This window comes from Strix uralensis, chromosome 3 (assembly GCF_047716275.1).
Source record: "Strix uralensis isolate ZFMK-TIS-50842 chromosome 3, bStrUra1, whole genome shotgun sequence".
Classification (NCBI taxonomy): Eukaryota; Metazoa; Chordata; class Aves; order Strigiformes; family Strigidae; genus Strix; species Strix uralensis.
In genome coordinates, this window is record NC_133974.1 from 21479367 (window position 1) to 21499571 (window position 20205).

A 20205-nucleotide genomic window follows, 5' to 3' on the forward strand; every position below is an offset into this window, starting at 1 on the left:
ATTGAAACTTTATTAAATCACTACTGACATCTGGTATGTCAGCAACACATACTACAGTATCGAAGTGCCACTTCCAGTTCAAATGCACATATCTGTATCTGACTGACTGTGATTGGAAATGTGTATGTTTAAGTGGAATCAGAATCTGTACAAATGCAAACATTTCTATCCCAAATGCAGGCCTTTTCAAGCAAACAAATTGGAGCAGTCTAACCCTGCAGGTTCATGTTCTTCAAATACATTTGAAAATCTTTCTAGATGATAATTATGGCACAGATTTAGCTAAAAAGACTAAATGCAGGTTTTCCAATTTTGTCAGTGTTTGCCTGTATTTGTAACATACCTGCAGAGTTCTCCGAAAAGGATTTTATCTGACTAAACACGCCTCTGTGGAGAGAGGTATCAGTCAGAAAACTTCTGCCATTGTCCACTGGCAATGGTATGAAATGATGATGAAGCTAATTTCAGTTGAATGATGGACAATATTTAATGAAGACTGTCTTGTGCTATTGAGTGCAAAATCTAAACCAGAAGCTTTTGAAGTTATCAAACCCAGCAGGCCATATGATGCATTCTCTGATTTAGAAATTGTTGACAATTTGTGCATTGCTTCCTTTTCTTACTACAAACTTTTTCACAATGATCCTTTTGTCTTCCTAGTCTAATAGGCATTTCACAGACATCCAGAGTTAATGTAGGATTAAACGTAAGAAGCACCGAGAACTGCTTTTAGTGACTACACATTCACTGCTGAATTACAAGATAGAAGTTCTAGACCTATGGACTGATCAGCTCAATAGACTACCCTTCATTTTGAATCAAGCATAGAATTTATTTGTAATTGTCCATATGTTCACTGTTTCAGGCTTAAAGAACTGAGGCACCTAGAAAATAAAAACCATTTTTATTTCACACTGAAATTCTTATAGCATGTAGAAGAATACAAAAGAATAGGAATACCTATGGACAAAATTCAGCACTGTGTCATAGCAATAGTACTCCTGTATGTCAGTCTTTAGTGCTTTTGTTTCCACAGCTCCCTAAGCATGAAAGTGCTACTATCACCATAAAACAGCAGATCATCTGCAATATTCAGTACACATCAGAAATTTGTGTTAGGCAAATACCATACCTGAACCTTCTGCACACTATCTCAGTACCTCAGCCCATGATTCCTTGCAATTGTGCTACTGTACAGGCCAATATTTATTCAGCACAAGTCACCATAAAGTATATTTCTTTATTCAACACTAAACATTTCCTGTACCGTAAAAAATCACCCTAACTGATGAGGGAAACATCATGCAAATCTCATTGACAAAGAATTAATTTCTCTTCCTCCAGAGTACTGATTACAGCCAGAGCCACATTTGTTTAAATACAGGGCTATACTTTTTTCTATTAGACTTTTTGCTGTCTCATACAATATTAGACATAAAACAACAACAGCAAAAAACCCTTTTGATTTCCTGATCCAGTTCTTTAATAATTTTGATGCAATGTGCTAGCTTATTTGCTATCTGAAGTGTATGAATACATTCCTGCTCTATGAGTGTTTTTTCTGCTATCTACAATAAGGAACAAGAGCAGGTGCCATTATCTAGACTCAATTCAGCGGCTAAACAACTGTGCCTCAAGTATTAGTGACAGCTGTAAAACCCATTCACTTGTTTAGATCACACTCACATTAAGTCAATGACTTTCTGAAGAGAAACAATGCTTACATACAGCTCATACAGTGAATCTCAATGGAGTATATTAATCTTCCTTGTGATCAGAGGAACAATTTTATTAATGAGTAATTTAATGGGGGTGTAAGTCCTCTATATAACTTATATTTTCCTTTCCATTCCAGGAAATTTACAAAATGCAAATTAACTAAGTTTCACTTATGTAAACAGAGTAAGTCTAATCTTTTACAAACACATTTATTTAATTAATCTATTCAATATCACAAGGGTGTACACTAACTCTTTATTACCTTGCAGCTTGGTCCTCTTAATAACACTGAGCTAGAGTAGATAGCACTCTGTAGCTATTTATATACCCTGATGAAATACTGAGGGTCACCCAATAGAAGGCAGCAAATTAGTCAAAGGCACAGAACATTGTTTAGATAGGCAAAGGAAGGTGGGAGGGATTAATGAGAAGAAGAAGATGCTGCTTCAGAGAAGCTAGCTCGCTCAACCAGAGTGGAAACCCAGCAGAGTGGCCAAAACTGAAGACATAGACTAGTTTGTGCACAGGATGTAAGGATCAAAGGAAGCAAGAGTGGACAGGTCTTCCTAGAGATTGTCAGGGATAACAAGGGACATCATACAGCACTGTTCCTGAATCTATCAAATCCTGTTTTAAAAACAGTTATTTTCTTATCTGCCCTTTCAAAGACCCTCCAGACTTGTCCACGGATAGTTTACACCCTTTTGTTCTTATTCCAGTGTTCTCCTTTAGCATAAATAATTGGTCTCCCTTCACAGTGCTCAGTTTTATACAGTTGGGAAGAGGACATGGAAGAAAGAGCGCCTTTATTTGTTACAAATCATTTGTAGGTCTTTCAATATTTATAAATGAAACAAATATAAAATTAAAAGGGTTAAAAGAGACACAGACTTTAAATTTTTTTTTCTTATTTTAAAAATCTTAAATCCTTTTACCCTTAGGAAGTAGTGCTTAAAATTGCAGCTGTCCAGCTGCACTCTGTGTGCTTTATCTAAGAAGTGCTATATTTTGTGTACATAGCTTAACAAAGACTTAAATTCTTTTTATAGCTCCTTTGTGCCAGGTAGTGGAATTCTTCCACCAGTTTTAATTATAGTAATTCTGCTTTTGTGCTCAAAGATTATGCACATCATAAATGCTCATAATGCCAGAGTACTTGATGCTTCCCTAACCCAGGGAATTAAGTGATTGTGAAATAGATGGAGGTAAAATAGTAGTAGTGAAATCTGTACTACTTAATTGTGGATGCTTTCTTAACATGTTTAGAGCTTGAAAGTCAATTTCCACAAGTACGTTACAGAAATTATGTAATATTTTTAAGTACACATTTACACAGGTACCATAACATATTACTCCAGTTTTTTAAATCTGAAATTTTCCTATCCTTTACAAAAGCATAGTAAAGGTGCAAAAAGGTGCAAATTTAAATGGCAAAAATGTGTTTTAAAGCATGTGAGTTTTATCATTTGCATGTTAAAGGGTTTCTTCACGAAAATTTATTTATAGAGAAGTTGCAGTTTCTTGTACAGCTGTATCTGAAAACTGAATTATGTTCAAAAGTGACTTACAAGTGCTTTCAAATCTACATGCCTGCTTTGGTTGATCCCAAATGTAAATTTACTAATAATGGGGAAGGTAAGCAGTGAGTCTGGGATCATTTCAGTAAGCTCCCTGTCAATAATATTTAGGGCTGATGATTCTACCCATGTTGTTTCTGTTCATATGTCCATGTGTAACTGGAGATAGCCTCTTAGCCTGGAGCACATTGAAACCTTGTGTCAGTCAAGATATGACCCCTTTGTTGCATGTCTCAAATTGCCCATTTAAATAAATAATGGCAACAGCAACATACTGGGAAGACAATATGCCTAATCATAAACTAAATAAATCATATTTCATACACAGGAACTAGTCATAGAAAAGTTCATAGGCAAAACCCACTACATTTCTCTTCCAATATCTAATGACAGTGTAGGTCAGTGCTGGAAATCAGCTAGAATGAGTAAAGAACAATTTGCTAAAGGTTTTTGCTTTGTTCTTTTCAAACACCTTTTTCATTTTTTTTGAGGAAACAACTGTGAAACTATCTATTCAGAAATTCAGAAAATGCTCAAACTCTCTTTGAAGGATTAAAAGCTTTTCACATTAAAATACTTTGGAAGAAATAAAGGGAGCTTGATTTCTAGGCCCTGCCGAGTTGTTGTAGAGGAATCTCCATAATTTTCCCTTTCCTCTCTCTTCAGCTTTCATGAACAGATTAGATCTGGAGAAGGGAAGTGGTAATGTCAAGGTTGTGAAAGTATGTACCTTAATTTTATTTCCTCTACAAGTTCTGATTAATTAAACTCTCTAAAAACATATAAATGATCAGGAAAGCCACTTCAGGTTACTCAATTGCATATTTTAAGTTTTTATTTCTTTTTAAAAAAATTGTTGTTTAATAGTTATTTGAGTGAGATCAGGGAAAGCATCAGCAAAAGCCCTTTCAAAAAGTCACTGGAACAGATTTTCCATGGTTTGCTACTGCTCTTCCTTTTCTTTCCTCTCTGACATTTTCCTGAGACTTGTTTGTCATCTCTCTGGATGCACAACAGCTGCTTTGTTTGATTATTCTATTTCATATTTCTTTAGGTTTCCCATGACAAAACATACAGCCCCACAAAAATGCACACGCACTTCTCTATGTATTCAATATAATTTTTACAGAGGTTGATTTCTTATTTCCACTCTACTGCATCTGCATTACTTGAACACATGGCAATTCCTGGAAATAGTGTGATATTGAGATGATTTAAGACACTACTGGTAAGTGTGCAATACCACATACTTTTTTTGACTTGCATTCATATAGTAAGATGTAATTCTAGCTAAACTTTGCAGTAATGTATATAGACTGTTTCAGCAAGTGTATACAATTCTGTTATCTTTTTTTTTTCTTTTTGGCAACTGTTCATTTTTTAAATGCTCTTTAGTAGCATGCACCTGTTCTTCCAGTGTGTCTAAAAAAAAAATAACAGGAGGAACAGATTGCTTTTTTTAGGCTGTGCAAGTGAGGCAGGAAGGGATGGTGAATGCAGAAGCACAACTTCATTTAGATGAAAGCCATTTACGACATCACTTTTAAACTCTCAACAGAAAAAAATTAGTAAAATGAAGAAATCCAAAAACAAATTTTGGAAAGTATCAAGAAAATGAGAGCCATGAAGCTGAAGAAAAAAAAAAAAAATCAAATAGTTCCATGACATTCAAAGGAATCAGATAATCTTCATGTGATGTGAGAAAATTTCAGTTACTGGTTCTTCTAGATCTCATAGAATTACCATTCCAATATTAGCGAAATATTTCTTCTATGTTGACAGAACAACAAAATTTCAGTACAAAGGACTAACTATTCAAGCGAACCATTGCTGAGAGTACTAAGAATATTAATCTTGGTAGCATTAATATAGATCTCCAAGAAATGAAACACACACAGTCTTTCTATGTAGAAAAATATTTATCTTTTCCTTCATTTAACTGGTCAAATTCTCATTTTATACTTGTCCTATTTCAATTACACTATTCTTTTTGTCTTAATAACATTTTCTCTATTGGCTGAAAGAGCATGTTAAAAAAAAAAAAAAAAAGCTTCCTGCAGGAAAAACTGTAAAAGTTCAAGGAATAACCTGAAGTTAAGAGTCAGTCTTGGGACAGAAATGTGTGTATGTCTGTAAGGTTATCTAAACATTTTAATGTAGCAACTAACTGGGCAACCTAGTAAAACACTGAGCATTTCTCTTGAACTTTGATCTGTACTGCTGATTATTTCTGGCAAGAATCTTAAGGTATTAAACTCTCTATGTTGAATGAGAAATGTTAAATGAAAACATTATTTTTACTTTCTCCAAATGTCACAAGGTTCTCACCTCAAGTATTACTGAATTACATATTCAAATATTAACATATAGTTAAACCTACAGAATATAACACTGCAGTTTTCACATTGTAAATATGTATCTTAATTTGTTTAAAGACAGAAGTACATTAATGATTTTAATAACAGCATAAATCAATAAAATCTACTCGTTAATATGCCTATGAGATATTACTACACAGTAAAATCAGTAAATCACAAGAATGTATTTTTTCTACTTCACATAAAAATGTGAAAAACCATCATTTCATCTATGTTTTGCTTACAGTGGATACAAATACGCGCTTCTAGTGCATTTCACCATAGGGCAGTGCTCACCTTGGGGACTCACTAAAATCCTTCTGAATCTTATTTCCCTCTTCCACTAAGTACAGAGAGAGAAGCACCCAGCCTGCAACACAAAACACTAGATAAGGAAGTATTCTCAGGAGTAGCGGTTAGCAGGGATTTCCATGGGTTTCCCTCAAATGCTGTTGCAGAGAACACTGTGGACAAGAGGGCTGTTCACAGAAGGTGGTATGCAGAAGAAAGACGATCAGGACAACCTGTCTATCCTGCCACCTGTACAGGAGATGATCTTCTACTGTATTGTTACTGAATCACTGAGTCCTACTGTCAGACTTCACAGCTCTCCCTTATCCTTCACCTGCTCAAGCGGGTCCAGAGGAGGCCATGAAGATGATCAGGGGGCTGAAGCACCTCCCCTCTGACGACAGGCTGAGGGAGTTGGGGTTGTTCAGCCTGGGGAAGAGAAAGCTCCAGGAAGACCTTATAGTGGCCTTCCAGTACTTAAAGGGGCCTACAGAAAAGATAGGGAGGGACTCTTTATCAGGGAGTGTAGTGATAGGATGAGGGGTAATGGTTTTAAACTGAAAGAGATTAGATCTGGATTAGATAGAAGGAAGAAATTCTTTACTGTGAGGGTGTTGAGGCACTGGAACAGGTTGCCCAGAGAATTTGTGGCTGCCCCCTCCCTGGAAGTGTTCAAGGCCAGGTTGGATGGGGCTTTGAGCAACCTGGTCTAGTGGAAGGTGTCCCTGCCCATGGCAGAGGGATTGAAACGAGATGATCTTTAAGGTCCCTTCCAATCCAAACCATTCTATGATCCTATGATTCTATGACCCTACTGACCTGAAAAAAAGTTTTCTGTATTCACAGTCTTTCCACACCAGTGTACCATTCCTAAAAATAAACTTATTTTTCAAGGAAATGAAATTATTTTCAATTTTCCACAGTCTATTGTACTACCTACTGTAAAAGCAGGATTTTCCTCAGTCCTGATTTTGAGTTATTTATGTTTCTATCTATACCCTTAGCCAGAATTAAGGTGGGATTGTAGCAGCTTAAAGAATTGTGGAGAAAGGCAAACTCTAGTAATAGAAGTGAAAAACAGGAAAGACAGTTTGTTGTGAAATTGTTGCTGATAGACCAGTTAGTTGTTTGGTTTGCAGAACCTTGCTGGAAGTTCAAGGGTCAAGAAACAAAACTACGTTTTTGGTATTATCAGGGTCAGCTATCTACTGAAGCAACAAATTGGCTTCTTTTCCTGCAGTTCCCAGCCTTCTCTCCCCTTTACGGGGTAAATAAATGCCACCTGTGAGGCAAACTGACAAACAATTTCACATAATCTTCCATCTAGTAAAATGCAGGTTATCTGAGTTTGCGCCTATTTAGTGCACCTCCTCACATGCTAGAAGGGTGAACCAGCAGATATTCTAAATGGTAGAAATTAAGACCAAAGTGGAAAAAGTCTAAACACCAAGGGATACAGACATGCCATTGTGAAACAAAACAAAATAAAAACACACAAAGAAAATTCTTGAAAATATTTGTTAGAGCTACAATTATAAAAAAAAAAATAAATCAAACCACAAAAAGACAAACAACCAGGAAAAAAGCAACAGCCCAACTCCAAAAACCCAAGAAGCATGTACTTGCTTCTGCCCATTAATGTCTTATCACTACGGCTGGCACTAGTGAAATAATTCAACCTCTACCTTTACCACCAGCAAACCTTTTAGTAGTCTGTGGTGGGTTGACCCCAGGCAGCAGCTAAGCACCCACACGGCTGCCCACTCCCCCCACCAGCAGGAGAGGGAATGGAAAGAATAAAGCAACAAAACCTTTGAGATAAAGACAGTTTAATAAGTGAAGTAAAGACAAAGGTAAAAACAAAACAAGTGATGCAAATGCAATCACTCACCACCTCCTGCAAGTAGAGTGATGCCTAGCCAGTCTCCAAGCAATGACTGCTTTCCCCAGAAAACCCTCCCTGCAATTTTTACTGCTGAGCATGATATTATATGGCATGCAAAATCCCTTTGGTCAGTTCAGGTCAGCTGTCCTGGCTGTGTCCCTTTCCAAATTCTTGCCCACTCCCAGCCTACTCATTGAGAGGGGGAGGAGCAGGAAAAAGAGAAAACTTTGATGGTGTGCAAGCAGTGCTCAGCAATAACAAAAACTCTGGTGTGTTATTACATTATTTTAGTCACCAGCCAAAATACAGCATCATACTGGGTGCTATGAAGAAAATTAACTCCATCCCAGCCAAATCCAGTACACAGTCCCTTGGATCACACAGTAGAATTCATAATCTTGAGTTAGGTATTTACAAAAGACGTCTTCACCACCCAGAATGCAAGCAGCAAGAAGCAGCATGTTCAAACTGTATTGGAGGATGATGTTTCAGAAATCCTATCTTGAAGTAGATGACTGAATATGTAAGAGATCATGGTTCCAGACAAAAATAGATCCATGCACCCTCAAGAATGTAAACCGAAGGCTTCCTTTTTCTAAAAATTAAATGGATCGCTCAGACTTATTCCTAAATTCAATATAAATTTCACTTTAGATGTTTATGTGTCATGTTTGTGTGCAAGTGTACACACTCTGGGCCTCTGTAATCCAACAAAAATGAGATGAGAAATATTAACCTCCTGACAGGCAGCAGACAAGTGCATCATTATTGACATGTTCCATCTACAAATACCAGCTACTGACAAACAACTGATTGCTACAAGCTGAAAGCTTAGGGATATTAAATGAACCCTTCTTTCTGAAGCATTTCTTTTCAGTTGCAAATCAAACAAGGAGATTTTTATTCTGGATGAGAAATCTCAACCATTATTTCATAAAAATGCAATGACATAATTTTCATTAAAATAAGAAATAAAACATCTTCCATTCTCTCAGGAACTTTGGCAACAGTCTACCTCGTCTCAGATCTCACAGAATCAGGCCCTTCCTCTACCACCTGACTCATTTAACTAACCCCACTCTGATTAGGATAGCAAGTTCTGGTAGTAGAAAAGTCTCTTTGCAGACCTATCTCCTGGCCCATTGAGATCTCTCTTCCTTCTGGAGCTTCCTTCAGCCGTATGGCCTACAGTTTTTCCAGGAAGTTTTGTTTAATGCTTCTATTGAATTCCCTTGTATATGGCAAAGAGCAGCATTATGCATTTCTCTGTCATTCCTCACCACTGCAGCATAGCTGTGTTATATCAACAGTTCTGGAGCACTTCCTGGTACTGAAAAACAATCCTTAAGGGATGTAACTTACCATTTTGTGGGGAATAGCTTTCAGGAAGTTTAGAGTTTTGTATGGGCAATAACAATACAAACAGCAGGAGGACAGTTCACCAATACACAATAGACTTGACTCTGCAGTTTACTGAGATTGTAATTTCTCTAGATCTTCAGCTTGATGGTATTAATCAACACCAAGAAAGGGACTGCAAGATCATGCAGCTGCACTTTATCTTGACCTAGAGAGATCACCTCCAAGTAATAAAAGCAAGTTTAGTTCCTTTGCCCATGCAATTTCTGCCTTGCTGATAAGACTGTCAAAGCCCACGGCATTTATGGTTGCTACAGATGCTATTCTGAGATACAGTTGTCAGTAAATTGACTGATAACTGCCAATAAACAGTCAACAGGGGGTAACAATTTTTATCTATATTGCATTGCATTGCAGACTGGAAAAGCACTGCACATGGAGGAAATGTGAACTGGCTTTATCTGCACACAGCCGATCTGATAAATGAAATAAACCAGTTAAAAACCAACCACTACTCAATAAATTATTTTGTTTCAGGTTAGACCAAACATTGTGGTAAACTTACTTCAAAACCGCATGAAATAACTGGAAGAGTAAAAGCGGGAAAAAAAAAGCATATTATTGATTACTGCTTTTCTTTGTCATCTTCTCATTGTGGCAAGTGCCCACTACACTTTCAAATGAAATCCAGTAAAATTTTCATAATTATAAGGCTAGGTAAGAATCCTTAAAAAAAGCCTTGAAGTTGTTAAACCTTAGGCCATCCATTACCAAATCAGCATTTGCCACTGCAGCAGAGGCAGCAGCCTATTAAGGCTACATGGTATGGAATTGTTGGAAGTGACGTATAGGAGAAGGATGGGGCTGAGGTATCTACCAGTGGTTCAAGTGAGAGCAGGCAGCACAGGGAACAGATGCTATGAAACATGTTATTGCTAGGAGCCATTTAGATACACCTGTTAATGAGCTGGTGATTTGTTTCAGTGGTTTTCAAAACTGTCAGGTTCCCAGCCATCTCCCATTCTCTGTGCTTTTCAATGCGTTAGTCTGAGTGTTGCTGTGGAAGTGATTCTCCAACTGGGGTAGAGTATGATGTAGAGGGGAAAGTGGCAAGAAATGTTGCCAGAACATTGGTCTAACATATTTGTCTTAGGCCCACTGGAGAACATGTGGTGGTAAAAATACTCTGGAAATTCAGACAGCAACTTCTGGCTTACCTCTTGTCTAAACTCTGATAGGTAATATAGAGTAACTATTGATACGTGCTTTTTTATTTGAGGTTCAACTGCAAGCACTAAGCACTGAAAATGCTACAGAAGCAGCATTCTTTAGAAGAAAGAATTTTTTTCCCAAGAGAAGTCTTTGCCATCTTAATTCTATAAAGCAATGTAAAAAAAAAAAAATGTTAATAATTTTCCTTTTAAGCAAATAAAAACCCACTGGAAGACCTTGGTCCATTTCTTGAATATTACATGAAAATGAATGCACCAGTGAAAGTCAGCATATCATGCTTGAACTAGTCACTGTAATTCCATTCTTCAATCTCAAAATTCCTCTAAACTGAACATCACTAGATGTTCAGTTCTGCTACGCAGAAACTGCAACTGCATTTCACAGTGTGCTGTACAATCCTGGGCAAGAGGCCTTCCAGTGTGTCACGGCATTCCACACATGCTGGTTTTCCCATGAAAACCAAGATAAAGAGATGTGTGCCTTAATCTTCTCCCAGCTTGAAGTAGAGATCTCTGCATGTTTTCTGTTTTCTTCTCTTTCTCGCATATGGGTATGGTCTTATTGGGCACAATATTTCTTTATTACAGTTATTATCTGTAGCCTTATAACCTCTGGGAGTACCAGCTAGGAGTTAGGATGTGTCCAGTATGTGCACTCAGGTTTGAAGACAGAAGTGCATCTTAGTCCTATGGGTACCATCAAAAATAGCCAATGTTGTGCTGGGTTTGTGTGTGTGGCAGGAGTTTTGGTAGCGGGCAAGGGGTTTACAGCTGTGGCTCCCTATGAGAAGCTTCTCGAAGCTCCCCCGGCTCCAAGTCAGACCCACCTTTGCACCAAGGCCGAGCCAATTAGCTGTGCCTCTGTGATAATGTATTTCAGAGGGGGAATCTGGGAGCAGGAGCTGGAGTTGTGAGGAGGAGTTGCGAGGAGAAAATCTGTGCAAACACTGGAAGAAAGGAGGAGAAGGAGTGGGAGGTGCATTGGAGCAGAAACCCTCTGTATCCACTGGTGAGACAGCAGTGCCGCTCCCCCCTGCTACTCACGGAGGTCCACAGTGGAGCAGATGCTGACCTGCAACCTGTGGAGGACCCCACACTGGAGCAGGTGGCTGCTCCTGAAGAAGGCCGGGACTCTGAGGGAAGAAGCCCCTGTTGTTGTAGTTTGGCACTGGGAGGACTGCAACACGTGGGGCTGACCCATGCCGGAGCAGCTAAGGAACAGCTGCATCCTGTGGAAAGGACTCATGCCAGAGAAAGTTCATGGAGGACTGTCTCCCATGAGAGGGACACCATGCCGGAGCAGGGCAGAATGTGAGGAATCCTCCCCTGAGGAGGAAGGAACAGTGGACTGACCACACCCCCCATTCCCTGCCCCTGCACTAGTGTGGGGCAGGAGGTAGAGAAATCGGGAGTAAAGCTGAGCCCGGGAGGAAGGGAGGGGTGGGGGAAGGTGTTTCTAAGATGTGTCTGTTAAATGTAGTTGTTGTTAGTGTTTGAATTAAAATGATGTTCTTTTTCTTCCCCTAAAAAGTCTGTCTTTTGCCCCTGACCTTAATGGGTGAGTCATCCCTCTATGTCCTTACCTCTATTCCTGACACTTTTGCTTTATTTTCTCCTATCCATTCTTGAGGGGGAAGGGGTGAGTGAGTGGCTGCATGGTGCTTAGTTGCCCTCTGGGCTCAAATCACGACAAATGTTTAAGCACATTTCTTTCTTCCTAATAAAGAAACTTCCACAAAATCTGATAAATAGCATCTTAAAATGACTTACAGGATAAGATGAAATTTAGAAACATGTACCATTACTGCTTTCTCGATTCCTTCCATTCTTGCCCAGCATTTAGAAACAGTTTAACATTGTATGCTACTGTTATTATTATGTATACTGCTGTAACACTTGAGAATTCTTAACATGAAACAGGAGCACTGTGCAGTACACCACAGCCCACAACAATAATGTATATTGTATATAACTATAAATATGGCACAACTGGAATTGTTACATCGTTTCACCAAATACAGTAACTGTGTTCCTCTATACGTTTCCCATCAGGAATCCCCATGTTCTCAAACAAGTGCACATTTAGAAATAGGTAGCAAAACGTTAATTAGATTTTCTATTTTTCAGTGCATGAAGGGGTAAGACCTACAAAAGTTGAGTCCCTTTCAATTGCACTGAAGGCGATGGGAATCAAAGTTTTTAAATACCTGAGAAAAATCATGACACTCACCCCATATATTCTAATTTTTAAGTGTTGTTTTTACAGTAGGTTAAATCAGATTCTTTACTAAACTAAGTCAATCTCTGTTCCTGAAATGCTAATAAGGTGAGAATTTTATTACCATTAAAATGTACTACCACAGCAGGTGAACCCTTTAGGAGCATCTGCAATCCCAGTGGATCAGGCACTACACCAAAGTCATAATCCATAAGGACTATCTGTATGAACATACATACATTATATATACATATACATATGTTATATGTACATATACATTTATATATATAAAAGACTATTTAATTTATTTGGAACCCCTGAAAGACTATTTGTGATCACCCAAAGGACATTTTGGTACCTACATAACAAAGGTAATGTACGGTTTTTGTATTTTCACCATTAATTCTTGCATAGTAAAGGCCTTTAAAAATTTTTCTTTGCATTCTATTTAATTTCCATGGCAAGCAGCCCAGTGTACAGGTAACAAAAAAAAAACCCCACCACCCCAAAAAAAAGAGAAGATCATGTGTTCATTGATAAAACTGATATAGTTCATATCAGGGGAAGAACAGTTTCACTCCACTGCACAGAACTGAGGTAACCTATCAGGATTTTGCATTTTTGCCTTATTTTGTACTTTGAAATACTTATTTTACCTAAGAGATGTAAAAACTATAGTAAGCAATGAAGGAGACTCAACTTTGGAATGGTACCTTTGTGCCACAAGTGCATAATATCTTACTATGATGAAGAGTCGCAGTAAGAGTGGAGAAACTATAACAAATGCTAGGAATCAAAATTAAGTTTTTAATAAATCACATATATGACAAACCTGACTATAGCACTGTGTCTTTATAGTAGAAAAGAGTAAACTCATATGAAGCAAGGCTAGAGAGAACAGTATGGACACATGATGTTCTGTACACTATTAAAAAATCAAAGTGAAATGACTTACCACTTCTTCATGGGTAGCACTTTCTACATTTATACCATTAACCTAAAAACAGATACGATAGGGAGAAAATGATTTGCAACGTGTAAGTTAGTTAATGAAATAAACATACAGGCAAGTATGAAACAAATGTCTGCAGAAAAAGTGAAGGTTTACTGACCTGTATTATTGCATCTCCTATAAATAACATTCCTGTTTGGTCAGCTGTGGGATTACAGAAGGAGCACATTTTAATTGAAAGTAGTACTGAAAAATAATGCTATATTCTCTTCCAGCAACTGGTTTAGCATGTTGTTTTCAACCTTCATTTGAAACTGATTTGGTTGTGAAAATACCAATGGCATAGCAATCACTATTCATCCTATAAAAGTAATAGATTCCTAGCAATTTTAAACAAATTAAGAGTTACTTTCCATGCACAAAGAACTTATTTAATATGGAATACAAATGACATTTCTCACTAATGAAGGATTTCAATAAATTATGTGGAAAGTGTGATTCACATTTCTCATTATTCTTCCACAAAAGGGAAATAGGAATTTCTGAAACTACTTAGCAATTCCTTTCCCCCTGAACAAATTTACGGGGACTGCTATAATTAAAGAGGTTGTGCCTAGAATTTAATACAACTCTTTAACATGAAGTTTGAGTTAGCTCTGTTCTTGAGAATAACAAAATACATTATTCCCGACTGTAATTTGCATGTTTCCTGCCTTACAGATTTAATGGGAATAATGTAATGAAACTGCAAACAATTCTGCACAGATACAATGACTTTTTGAGGTGTATTCTCTAATTTTTAAGTTTTTTACTTTTTTGTGGAATTTGAGAATGTTTCTCTCTTGGAATGTATTAATTGAAAGTAAGGCTCTGATCCTGCGAAGGCCTAATACGCCTTAATTAAATAAGGCATATTAATCTTATATATGATCTTACAGGGTCACAGCTTGAGTCTTTCAAGAATGCAAAACTAACAAAGACAGTATTTTGAGAGATGGGAAGAGAGGTAAAAAAGGAAGAAAAAACCTGAGTTTTCTCACCATTACTACAATATAGCTTTGCCACTACAAATAGACCTTTGGTACAAAATAGGGTTTTTTTATATTAAATTTCACTTTCTAATAGATTTTTCATCACTCTCTTGACAGATAAAAGAACAGTTTGTTAGTCATACTTTTATCAGTACTTAGGAAAGATTTCACTATTTATTTTAAATACCACGCTACAAGCTCTGGTCTTTATGGCACTTTTTATCCTACTTTGTACTTAAAATATGTACACAATTTGTAATAGCTGGTATAGAAAAGAGACATCTATATACAGAAACGCAACTGAATTAAAGCAGTTCAAAAACATGAAGTAATGCGAAATAGCCTGTACTGGGTACCTACATTGCTAGAGGTGCTGCACATTACCTTGGGCATCTCAATACTAAACTTCTGTTCAAGATATTAGTAATACCATATACCAATACTGAAAAACATGTCAATCATTTTTAATTCAATGCTTATGTTAGGGCCATTGGGCTGCTTCAGGAAAGTGGGAGCATGCTTCAGTTGGAGATAGAAGGAAGAAGTGTTTGAAATTCCAGTTGTGGGAAAGCATAAAAGGATAAATCAAAGGATGCGTGCCCTGCCCACTGTGTGTGATTCACTCAGAACTGAGTGGAGAAATTTTGAGTATGTCTTATTAGCAAGTGATGAAGCAGAACACAGATAGACCAGGAATTAAAGCAGTTGGTACTGAGGCTCCTTACACCCACACTGTATGGGTTTCAGGGATTTTAACTCAGATCAGTAGACTGGTTTCCCAGTCTGAATGCTTCCAGGTGATGTGAAGTTGTCCAAGGAAAGCTACTGCACAAAACTTTCTGGTCTCCTACACAGCCTAAGGCACACCAGTGTCATGCAGTGATGCACTCCTGCTGCCAGTAATATTCTGCAGCAGGCCACAATATGCAGAAGCAGACCCTGCTTACAAGTAATGCAATGGTCCCTGCAGCTTGAATCAATGCAGAGCCTGGACATCAACTGAATGAGGTGTAACACAGGGAGAGTAAGTTCTCAGCCTACTTCAGGAGGACACCCCTAATAAGCCAGTCCTGGGATATTATTCTGTCTGTGTGTGTCACAGTAGGACTCACACTCCAACTCACTGCAGCAAGGCAGATGTGTTTACTTATACTTCAACAAGTACCAGTCAGTTGATCTGCAGGCCTCAGATGTGATGAGGATGACACATGTGGGCAGCAGGCAGAGTTGTTTTCCTGAGGCCCTATCTTGCTGGCTCTTCTGGGAGGCGAAAGCAGCTGTTGCCATTGGGAAGATCAGTTGAAAACAGCAATATTGAAAAAGCAGCACAATAAAAGAAAGAGTGGGGATGTGAGAGATGAGTTTGGAAAGAATTTCTGTAGAGGTGAAAGCAGAAAAATGGTAGGGCTGGTGAGAAAGGAAAGCATACTGAGCCAGAAAATGTCTGGGTGAAAGATGAGATCCTGATGGAAGAGCACGTCATGAAGATTTGCAGGCAGGTAGATACCACCACCCTTCCAGATGTTCAGCTATCCATGACCCACTGCATAATGACACAACAGCACAGTTGTGTAATCTTGTCTACTTCTTTCAAGAAAACTGCCTAGTTCTAACAAAAGTTAAAATAAAATATGTAGACTAGTATCCATGCAAAGTAGGAAAGGTAAAATTTCACACAGGTAAAATTCTTGAGATAGGGCTAGTTAACAACTCAAGGCTTGAAGAGGAAAAGCACTAAGATGAAAAAATGTAAAATCTTGACGAAGAAAACCAGGCAGCTGGAGGATGGTAACTCAGCAGCACTGAAGACAAATCCCTTCCAGGGAGAAATGCAGGCTGAACCTTTTCTCCCTGACTGTCAGCAAACAATCACTGGTCATTCCACAGGGGTGATGTGTACTGCAATATCCCCAGCTACATCCTGTCTGTGTTAGCCAATAAATGTTATAGTTTAAGAGCACAAAGCAATTATATCCTGTTTGCAGAGTCTCTACACACGATCAAAGCTGTCCAGAGAACTAAATGAGAGAAGGAGCATTATGTGGTCGATACCAACTGCTCTATGAACTGAAACAAAGCACAGAAAATGGGGACAATCAGGGTATTTTCCCAAAAGTGCATTACGCTGCAGCTAACACAATAATGCAGACACCTCCATGGATGCTGCCATCACAACCAGGGACAGTACTCTGGCAAAATATACTTGCAAGTCTGTGATGAAACACTTTGGTTTTAGCCAGTTGTCTATAATTTGAAATCAATAATGATTTCTAACAAAAATATTTTCCACAAACCAAATTGTAGAGGACATGCCACTACAATGCAGAAGTTACAATATAGTTTACAAGTATACTAGAAATAAAGTGGTTGGAAAACCTCCTTGAAAAGAGACTAAAAGGCAGTCTTGTTTCTCTAAGGCATACATTAAATCTGAAAACATCTACTGATGCTTTAATTAAGTCACATGTTCTCTACATCAAAAAACCATTAAGTAAAATGTTCCATGCTGTGTGGGACTTTTTCTCCCACTGGTAACATCCTCATATATAAAGGTGTCTACGAAAGGCTGCTCTGCAATTATCAGTCACTATGCGTAAAATGAATCAGTACTAAAAGCAACCTGAGAAAGAGATTTGGAATACCAAGGAACATATAACCTTATTCAGAGAAACAGTAAATATAACTTTTTTAGAATCCAGTATGCCTCTTGAAGTTTTACTTGAAATAGTAGTTTAGTAGAAGTGAATTGAACATGGCCAAAAAAAAAAAAAAAAAAGACTTTGAAAAGAAAACAAGCACAAAGTAGTGATGAGCAAAAATGGACCAGGCTGTAAAAGAAAATGAAGTGTGTGCTACAACAATTAGTGCTACATGAACTTTACTTTACATCTTAATTATCTTTAAAAAGGTTTAATATTGATTAAATGCTGTACATGGATTAAATTCGCAAGTGATACCGAAGCAGGAGGAAAGCATGAGGGATAGGTGGTGGATAAGGGAAGAGCAACTGACATCAACTACCTGGACTTGTGCAAAGTATTTGACACTGTCCCACACAACATCCTTGTCTAAATTGGAGAGAAATAGATTTGACAGATGGACCTGGACTCGATGGATAAGGAACTGGCTGGATGGTCACACTCAAAGAATTGCGGTCAACGGCTCGATGTCCAAGTGGAGAGCAGTGACAAGTGGTGTTCCTCCACTCCTCAGGGGTCAGTACTGGGACCGGTGCTATTTAACATCTTTGTTGGTAACATGGACAGTGGGATTGAGTTCACCCTCAGCAAATTCACTGACACCAAGCTCTGTGGTGTGGTTGACATGCTGGAGGGAAGGGATGCAATCCAGAGGGACCCTGACAGGCTTGAGAGGTGGGCCCATGCAAACCTCATGAAGTTCAACAAGACCAAGTGCAAGGTCCTGCACGTGGGTCAGGACAATCCCAAGCACAAATACAGGCTGGGCAATGAGTGGATTGAGAGCTGCTCTCCAGAGAAGGACTTGAGAGTGGTGATTAATGAGAAGCTCAACATGAGCCAGCAGTGTGTGCTCACAGGCAGAAAGCCAACTATATCCTGGGCTGCATTAAAAGAAGCATGAGGAGGAGGTCGAGGGAGCTGATTCTCCCCCTCTACTCTGCTCTCATGAGACCGCACCTGCAGTACTGCATTCAGCTCTGGGGACCCCAACACAAGAAAGACATGGACCTGCTCGAGTGGGTCCAGAAGATGGACATGAAGATGATCAGGGGCTGGAGCACCTTCCCTATGAGGACAGGCTGAGAGAGTTGGGGTTGTTCAGCCTGGAGAAGAGAAGGGTCTGGGGAGACCTTACAGTGGCCTTCCAGTACTTAAAGGGGGCTGCAGGAAAGATGGGGAGGGACTCTTTATCAGGGAGTATAGGGATAGGACAACAGGTAACTGTTTTAAACTGAAAGAGGGTAGATTTAGATTAGATAGAAGGAAGAAATTCTTTACTGTGAGTGTGGCAAGACACTAGAACAGATTGCCCCGAGAATTTGTGGCTGCCCCCTTCCTGGCAGTGTTCAAGGCCAGGTTGGACGGGACTTTGAGCAACCTGGTCTAGTGGAAGGTGTCCCTGCCCATGGCAGGCGCTTGGAACTAGATGATCTTTAAGGTCCCTTCCAACCCAAACCATTCAATGATTCTATGATTTTCACTGAATTTTTGTTGAATTCCTGAATCACACAAGAATCATACCAGGTACTATGTCCTCTGACATTATTAGTGATGCACAGAAACATGCTGCGTAAAGCACACAAATGAGCTGCATTAACTTCATGGGCTTCTCAATTCATAAGCTTAACTTTAAATATATACATAAGTATTTCACTGCATAACCAAATAAAGGAATAGTTAAGAAACTAGATGAAATAAAAAGGAAAGGCTGGATAAATTGGTATATAGGATGCAAGAGAGTACTCAGAGTTACCCAGATGTATTTTTCCCTCTTATCCCACGAACTGGACATAAGTACAGTCATGACTGTAAAGATACAACTGCTGCTATTTACTTTATTTTCTTTTTTTTAAGACAAGCAGTTCTACTTTTGCAATCTATGTTTTAAAGCACAACTATATGAACCCAAATGCTGAAAACTACCTTGTTAGGGAAATTTTAAAAACTGAACATAACTCTTTAGAGGCATTTTTAAAACTCTTTAGAGGTGTTAGTTAAATTTCATTTCTTTGTTTAAATAAAATAAAAACTTTCAAAATTTCTATTTCTGACCATGGGGTTTCCTTAGTTTAGTTTTCTTCCTCTTTATACATGTCCAGTTTATCATATAAAGAAAAGCTGTAAGTCACACAATAATACAATGCGTTTCATGAAATACCCATGTCATTATTCTGATGTGCCAGGTTCCCTATGCTGAATTAAGTGGCAGATGGGGAACTGGGACTTCCCTTTCCACTTCTTCTCAGTGCCTATGGAACAAGCAGATGGAGATCATTTCGTGTTCCTAAAAGTACCATATCTACCCATCAAGAAGTCACTTCCAGATCTAAGTGTACAGAAGCCTGAAGCACTGAAGCTCAACACATTGTATGAATCAATTCCATGTGAGAGATGCACAGGATGACAAAGGTGAGACAGGTACTGGACACAGGAATAGGCAAAGACTGGATGCGGCAGGGAGCTTGGGTTTGGCAAGATAATAACGGGCCTTATGTGAATTAAGGAGTAGGCTATTCAGCAGTGCTACAGAAATTGCCACTGATCCTCCTGAATACCCTGATCATGAATGCCTTAACGGCATAATGAATCTCCTGTTGACTTACAGACCACTGAATAAAAATGCTACTCTGGGAATAGGTTAAGGGACTGTTGAAAAGCTGAAGACATCCTGCAGAACAGTAATTTAGCTGGCACTTTGCATAGCTGCATAGAATAGAGTGTTGTATCTGCAAAGTTAACACAAGACAAAACTGGTTTGGCCTGGGAAGTCAGAACTATTTTCTCTTCAGCTTGGACTATATGAAGAAGAACATGAATTATAACAATGCACAGGCACCACAAGCATCACCTTGAAAGACTCTACCTTTCATCCAAACATCTGA

General features: G+C 38.5%; 1 protein-coding gene across 1 annotated transcript in view; it reads right to left on the minus strand.

Annotated features, from left to right (window-relative positions):
- The window catches only part of SNTG2 (syntrophin gamma 2), a 293650-nt gene that overhangs the window by 123174 nt on the left and 150271 nt on the right, over window positions 1–20205 (minus strand). Inside the window, exons 5-6 of the mRNA XM_074864709.1 lie at window positions 13751–13794; window positions 13594–13635 (exon numbers count right to left, since the gene is read on the minus strand). Of these exons, the coding sequence (XP_074720810.1) occupies window positions 13594–13635; window positions 13751–13794 (86 nt within the window). The remainder of the gene's footprint in view (window positions 1–13593; window positions 13636–13750; window positions 13795–20205) is intronic.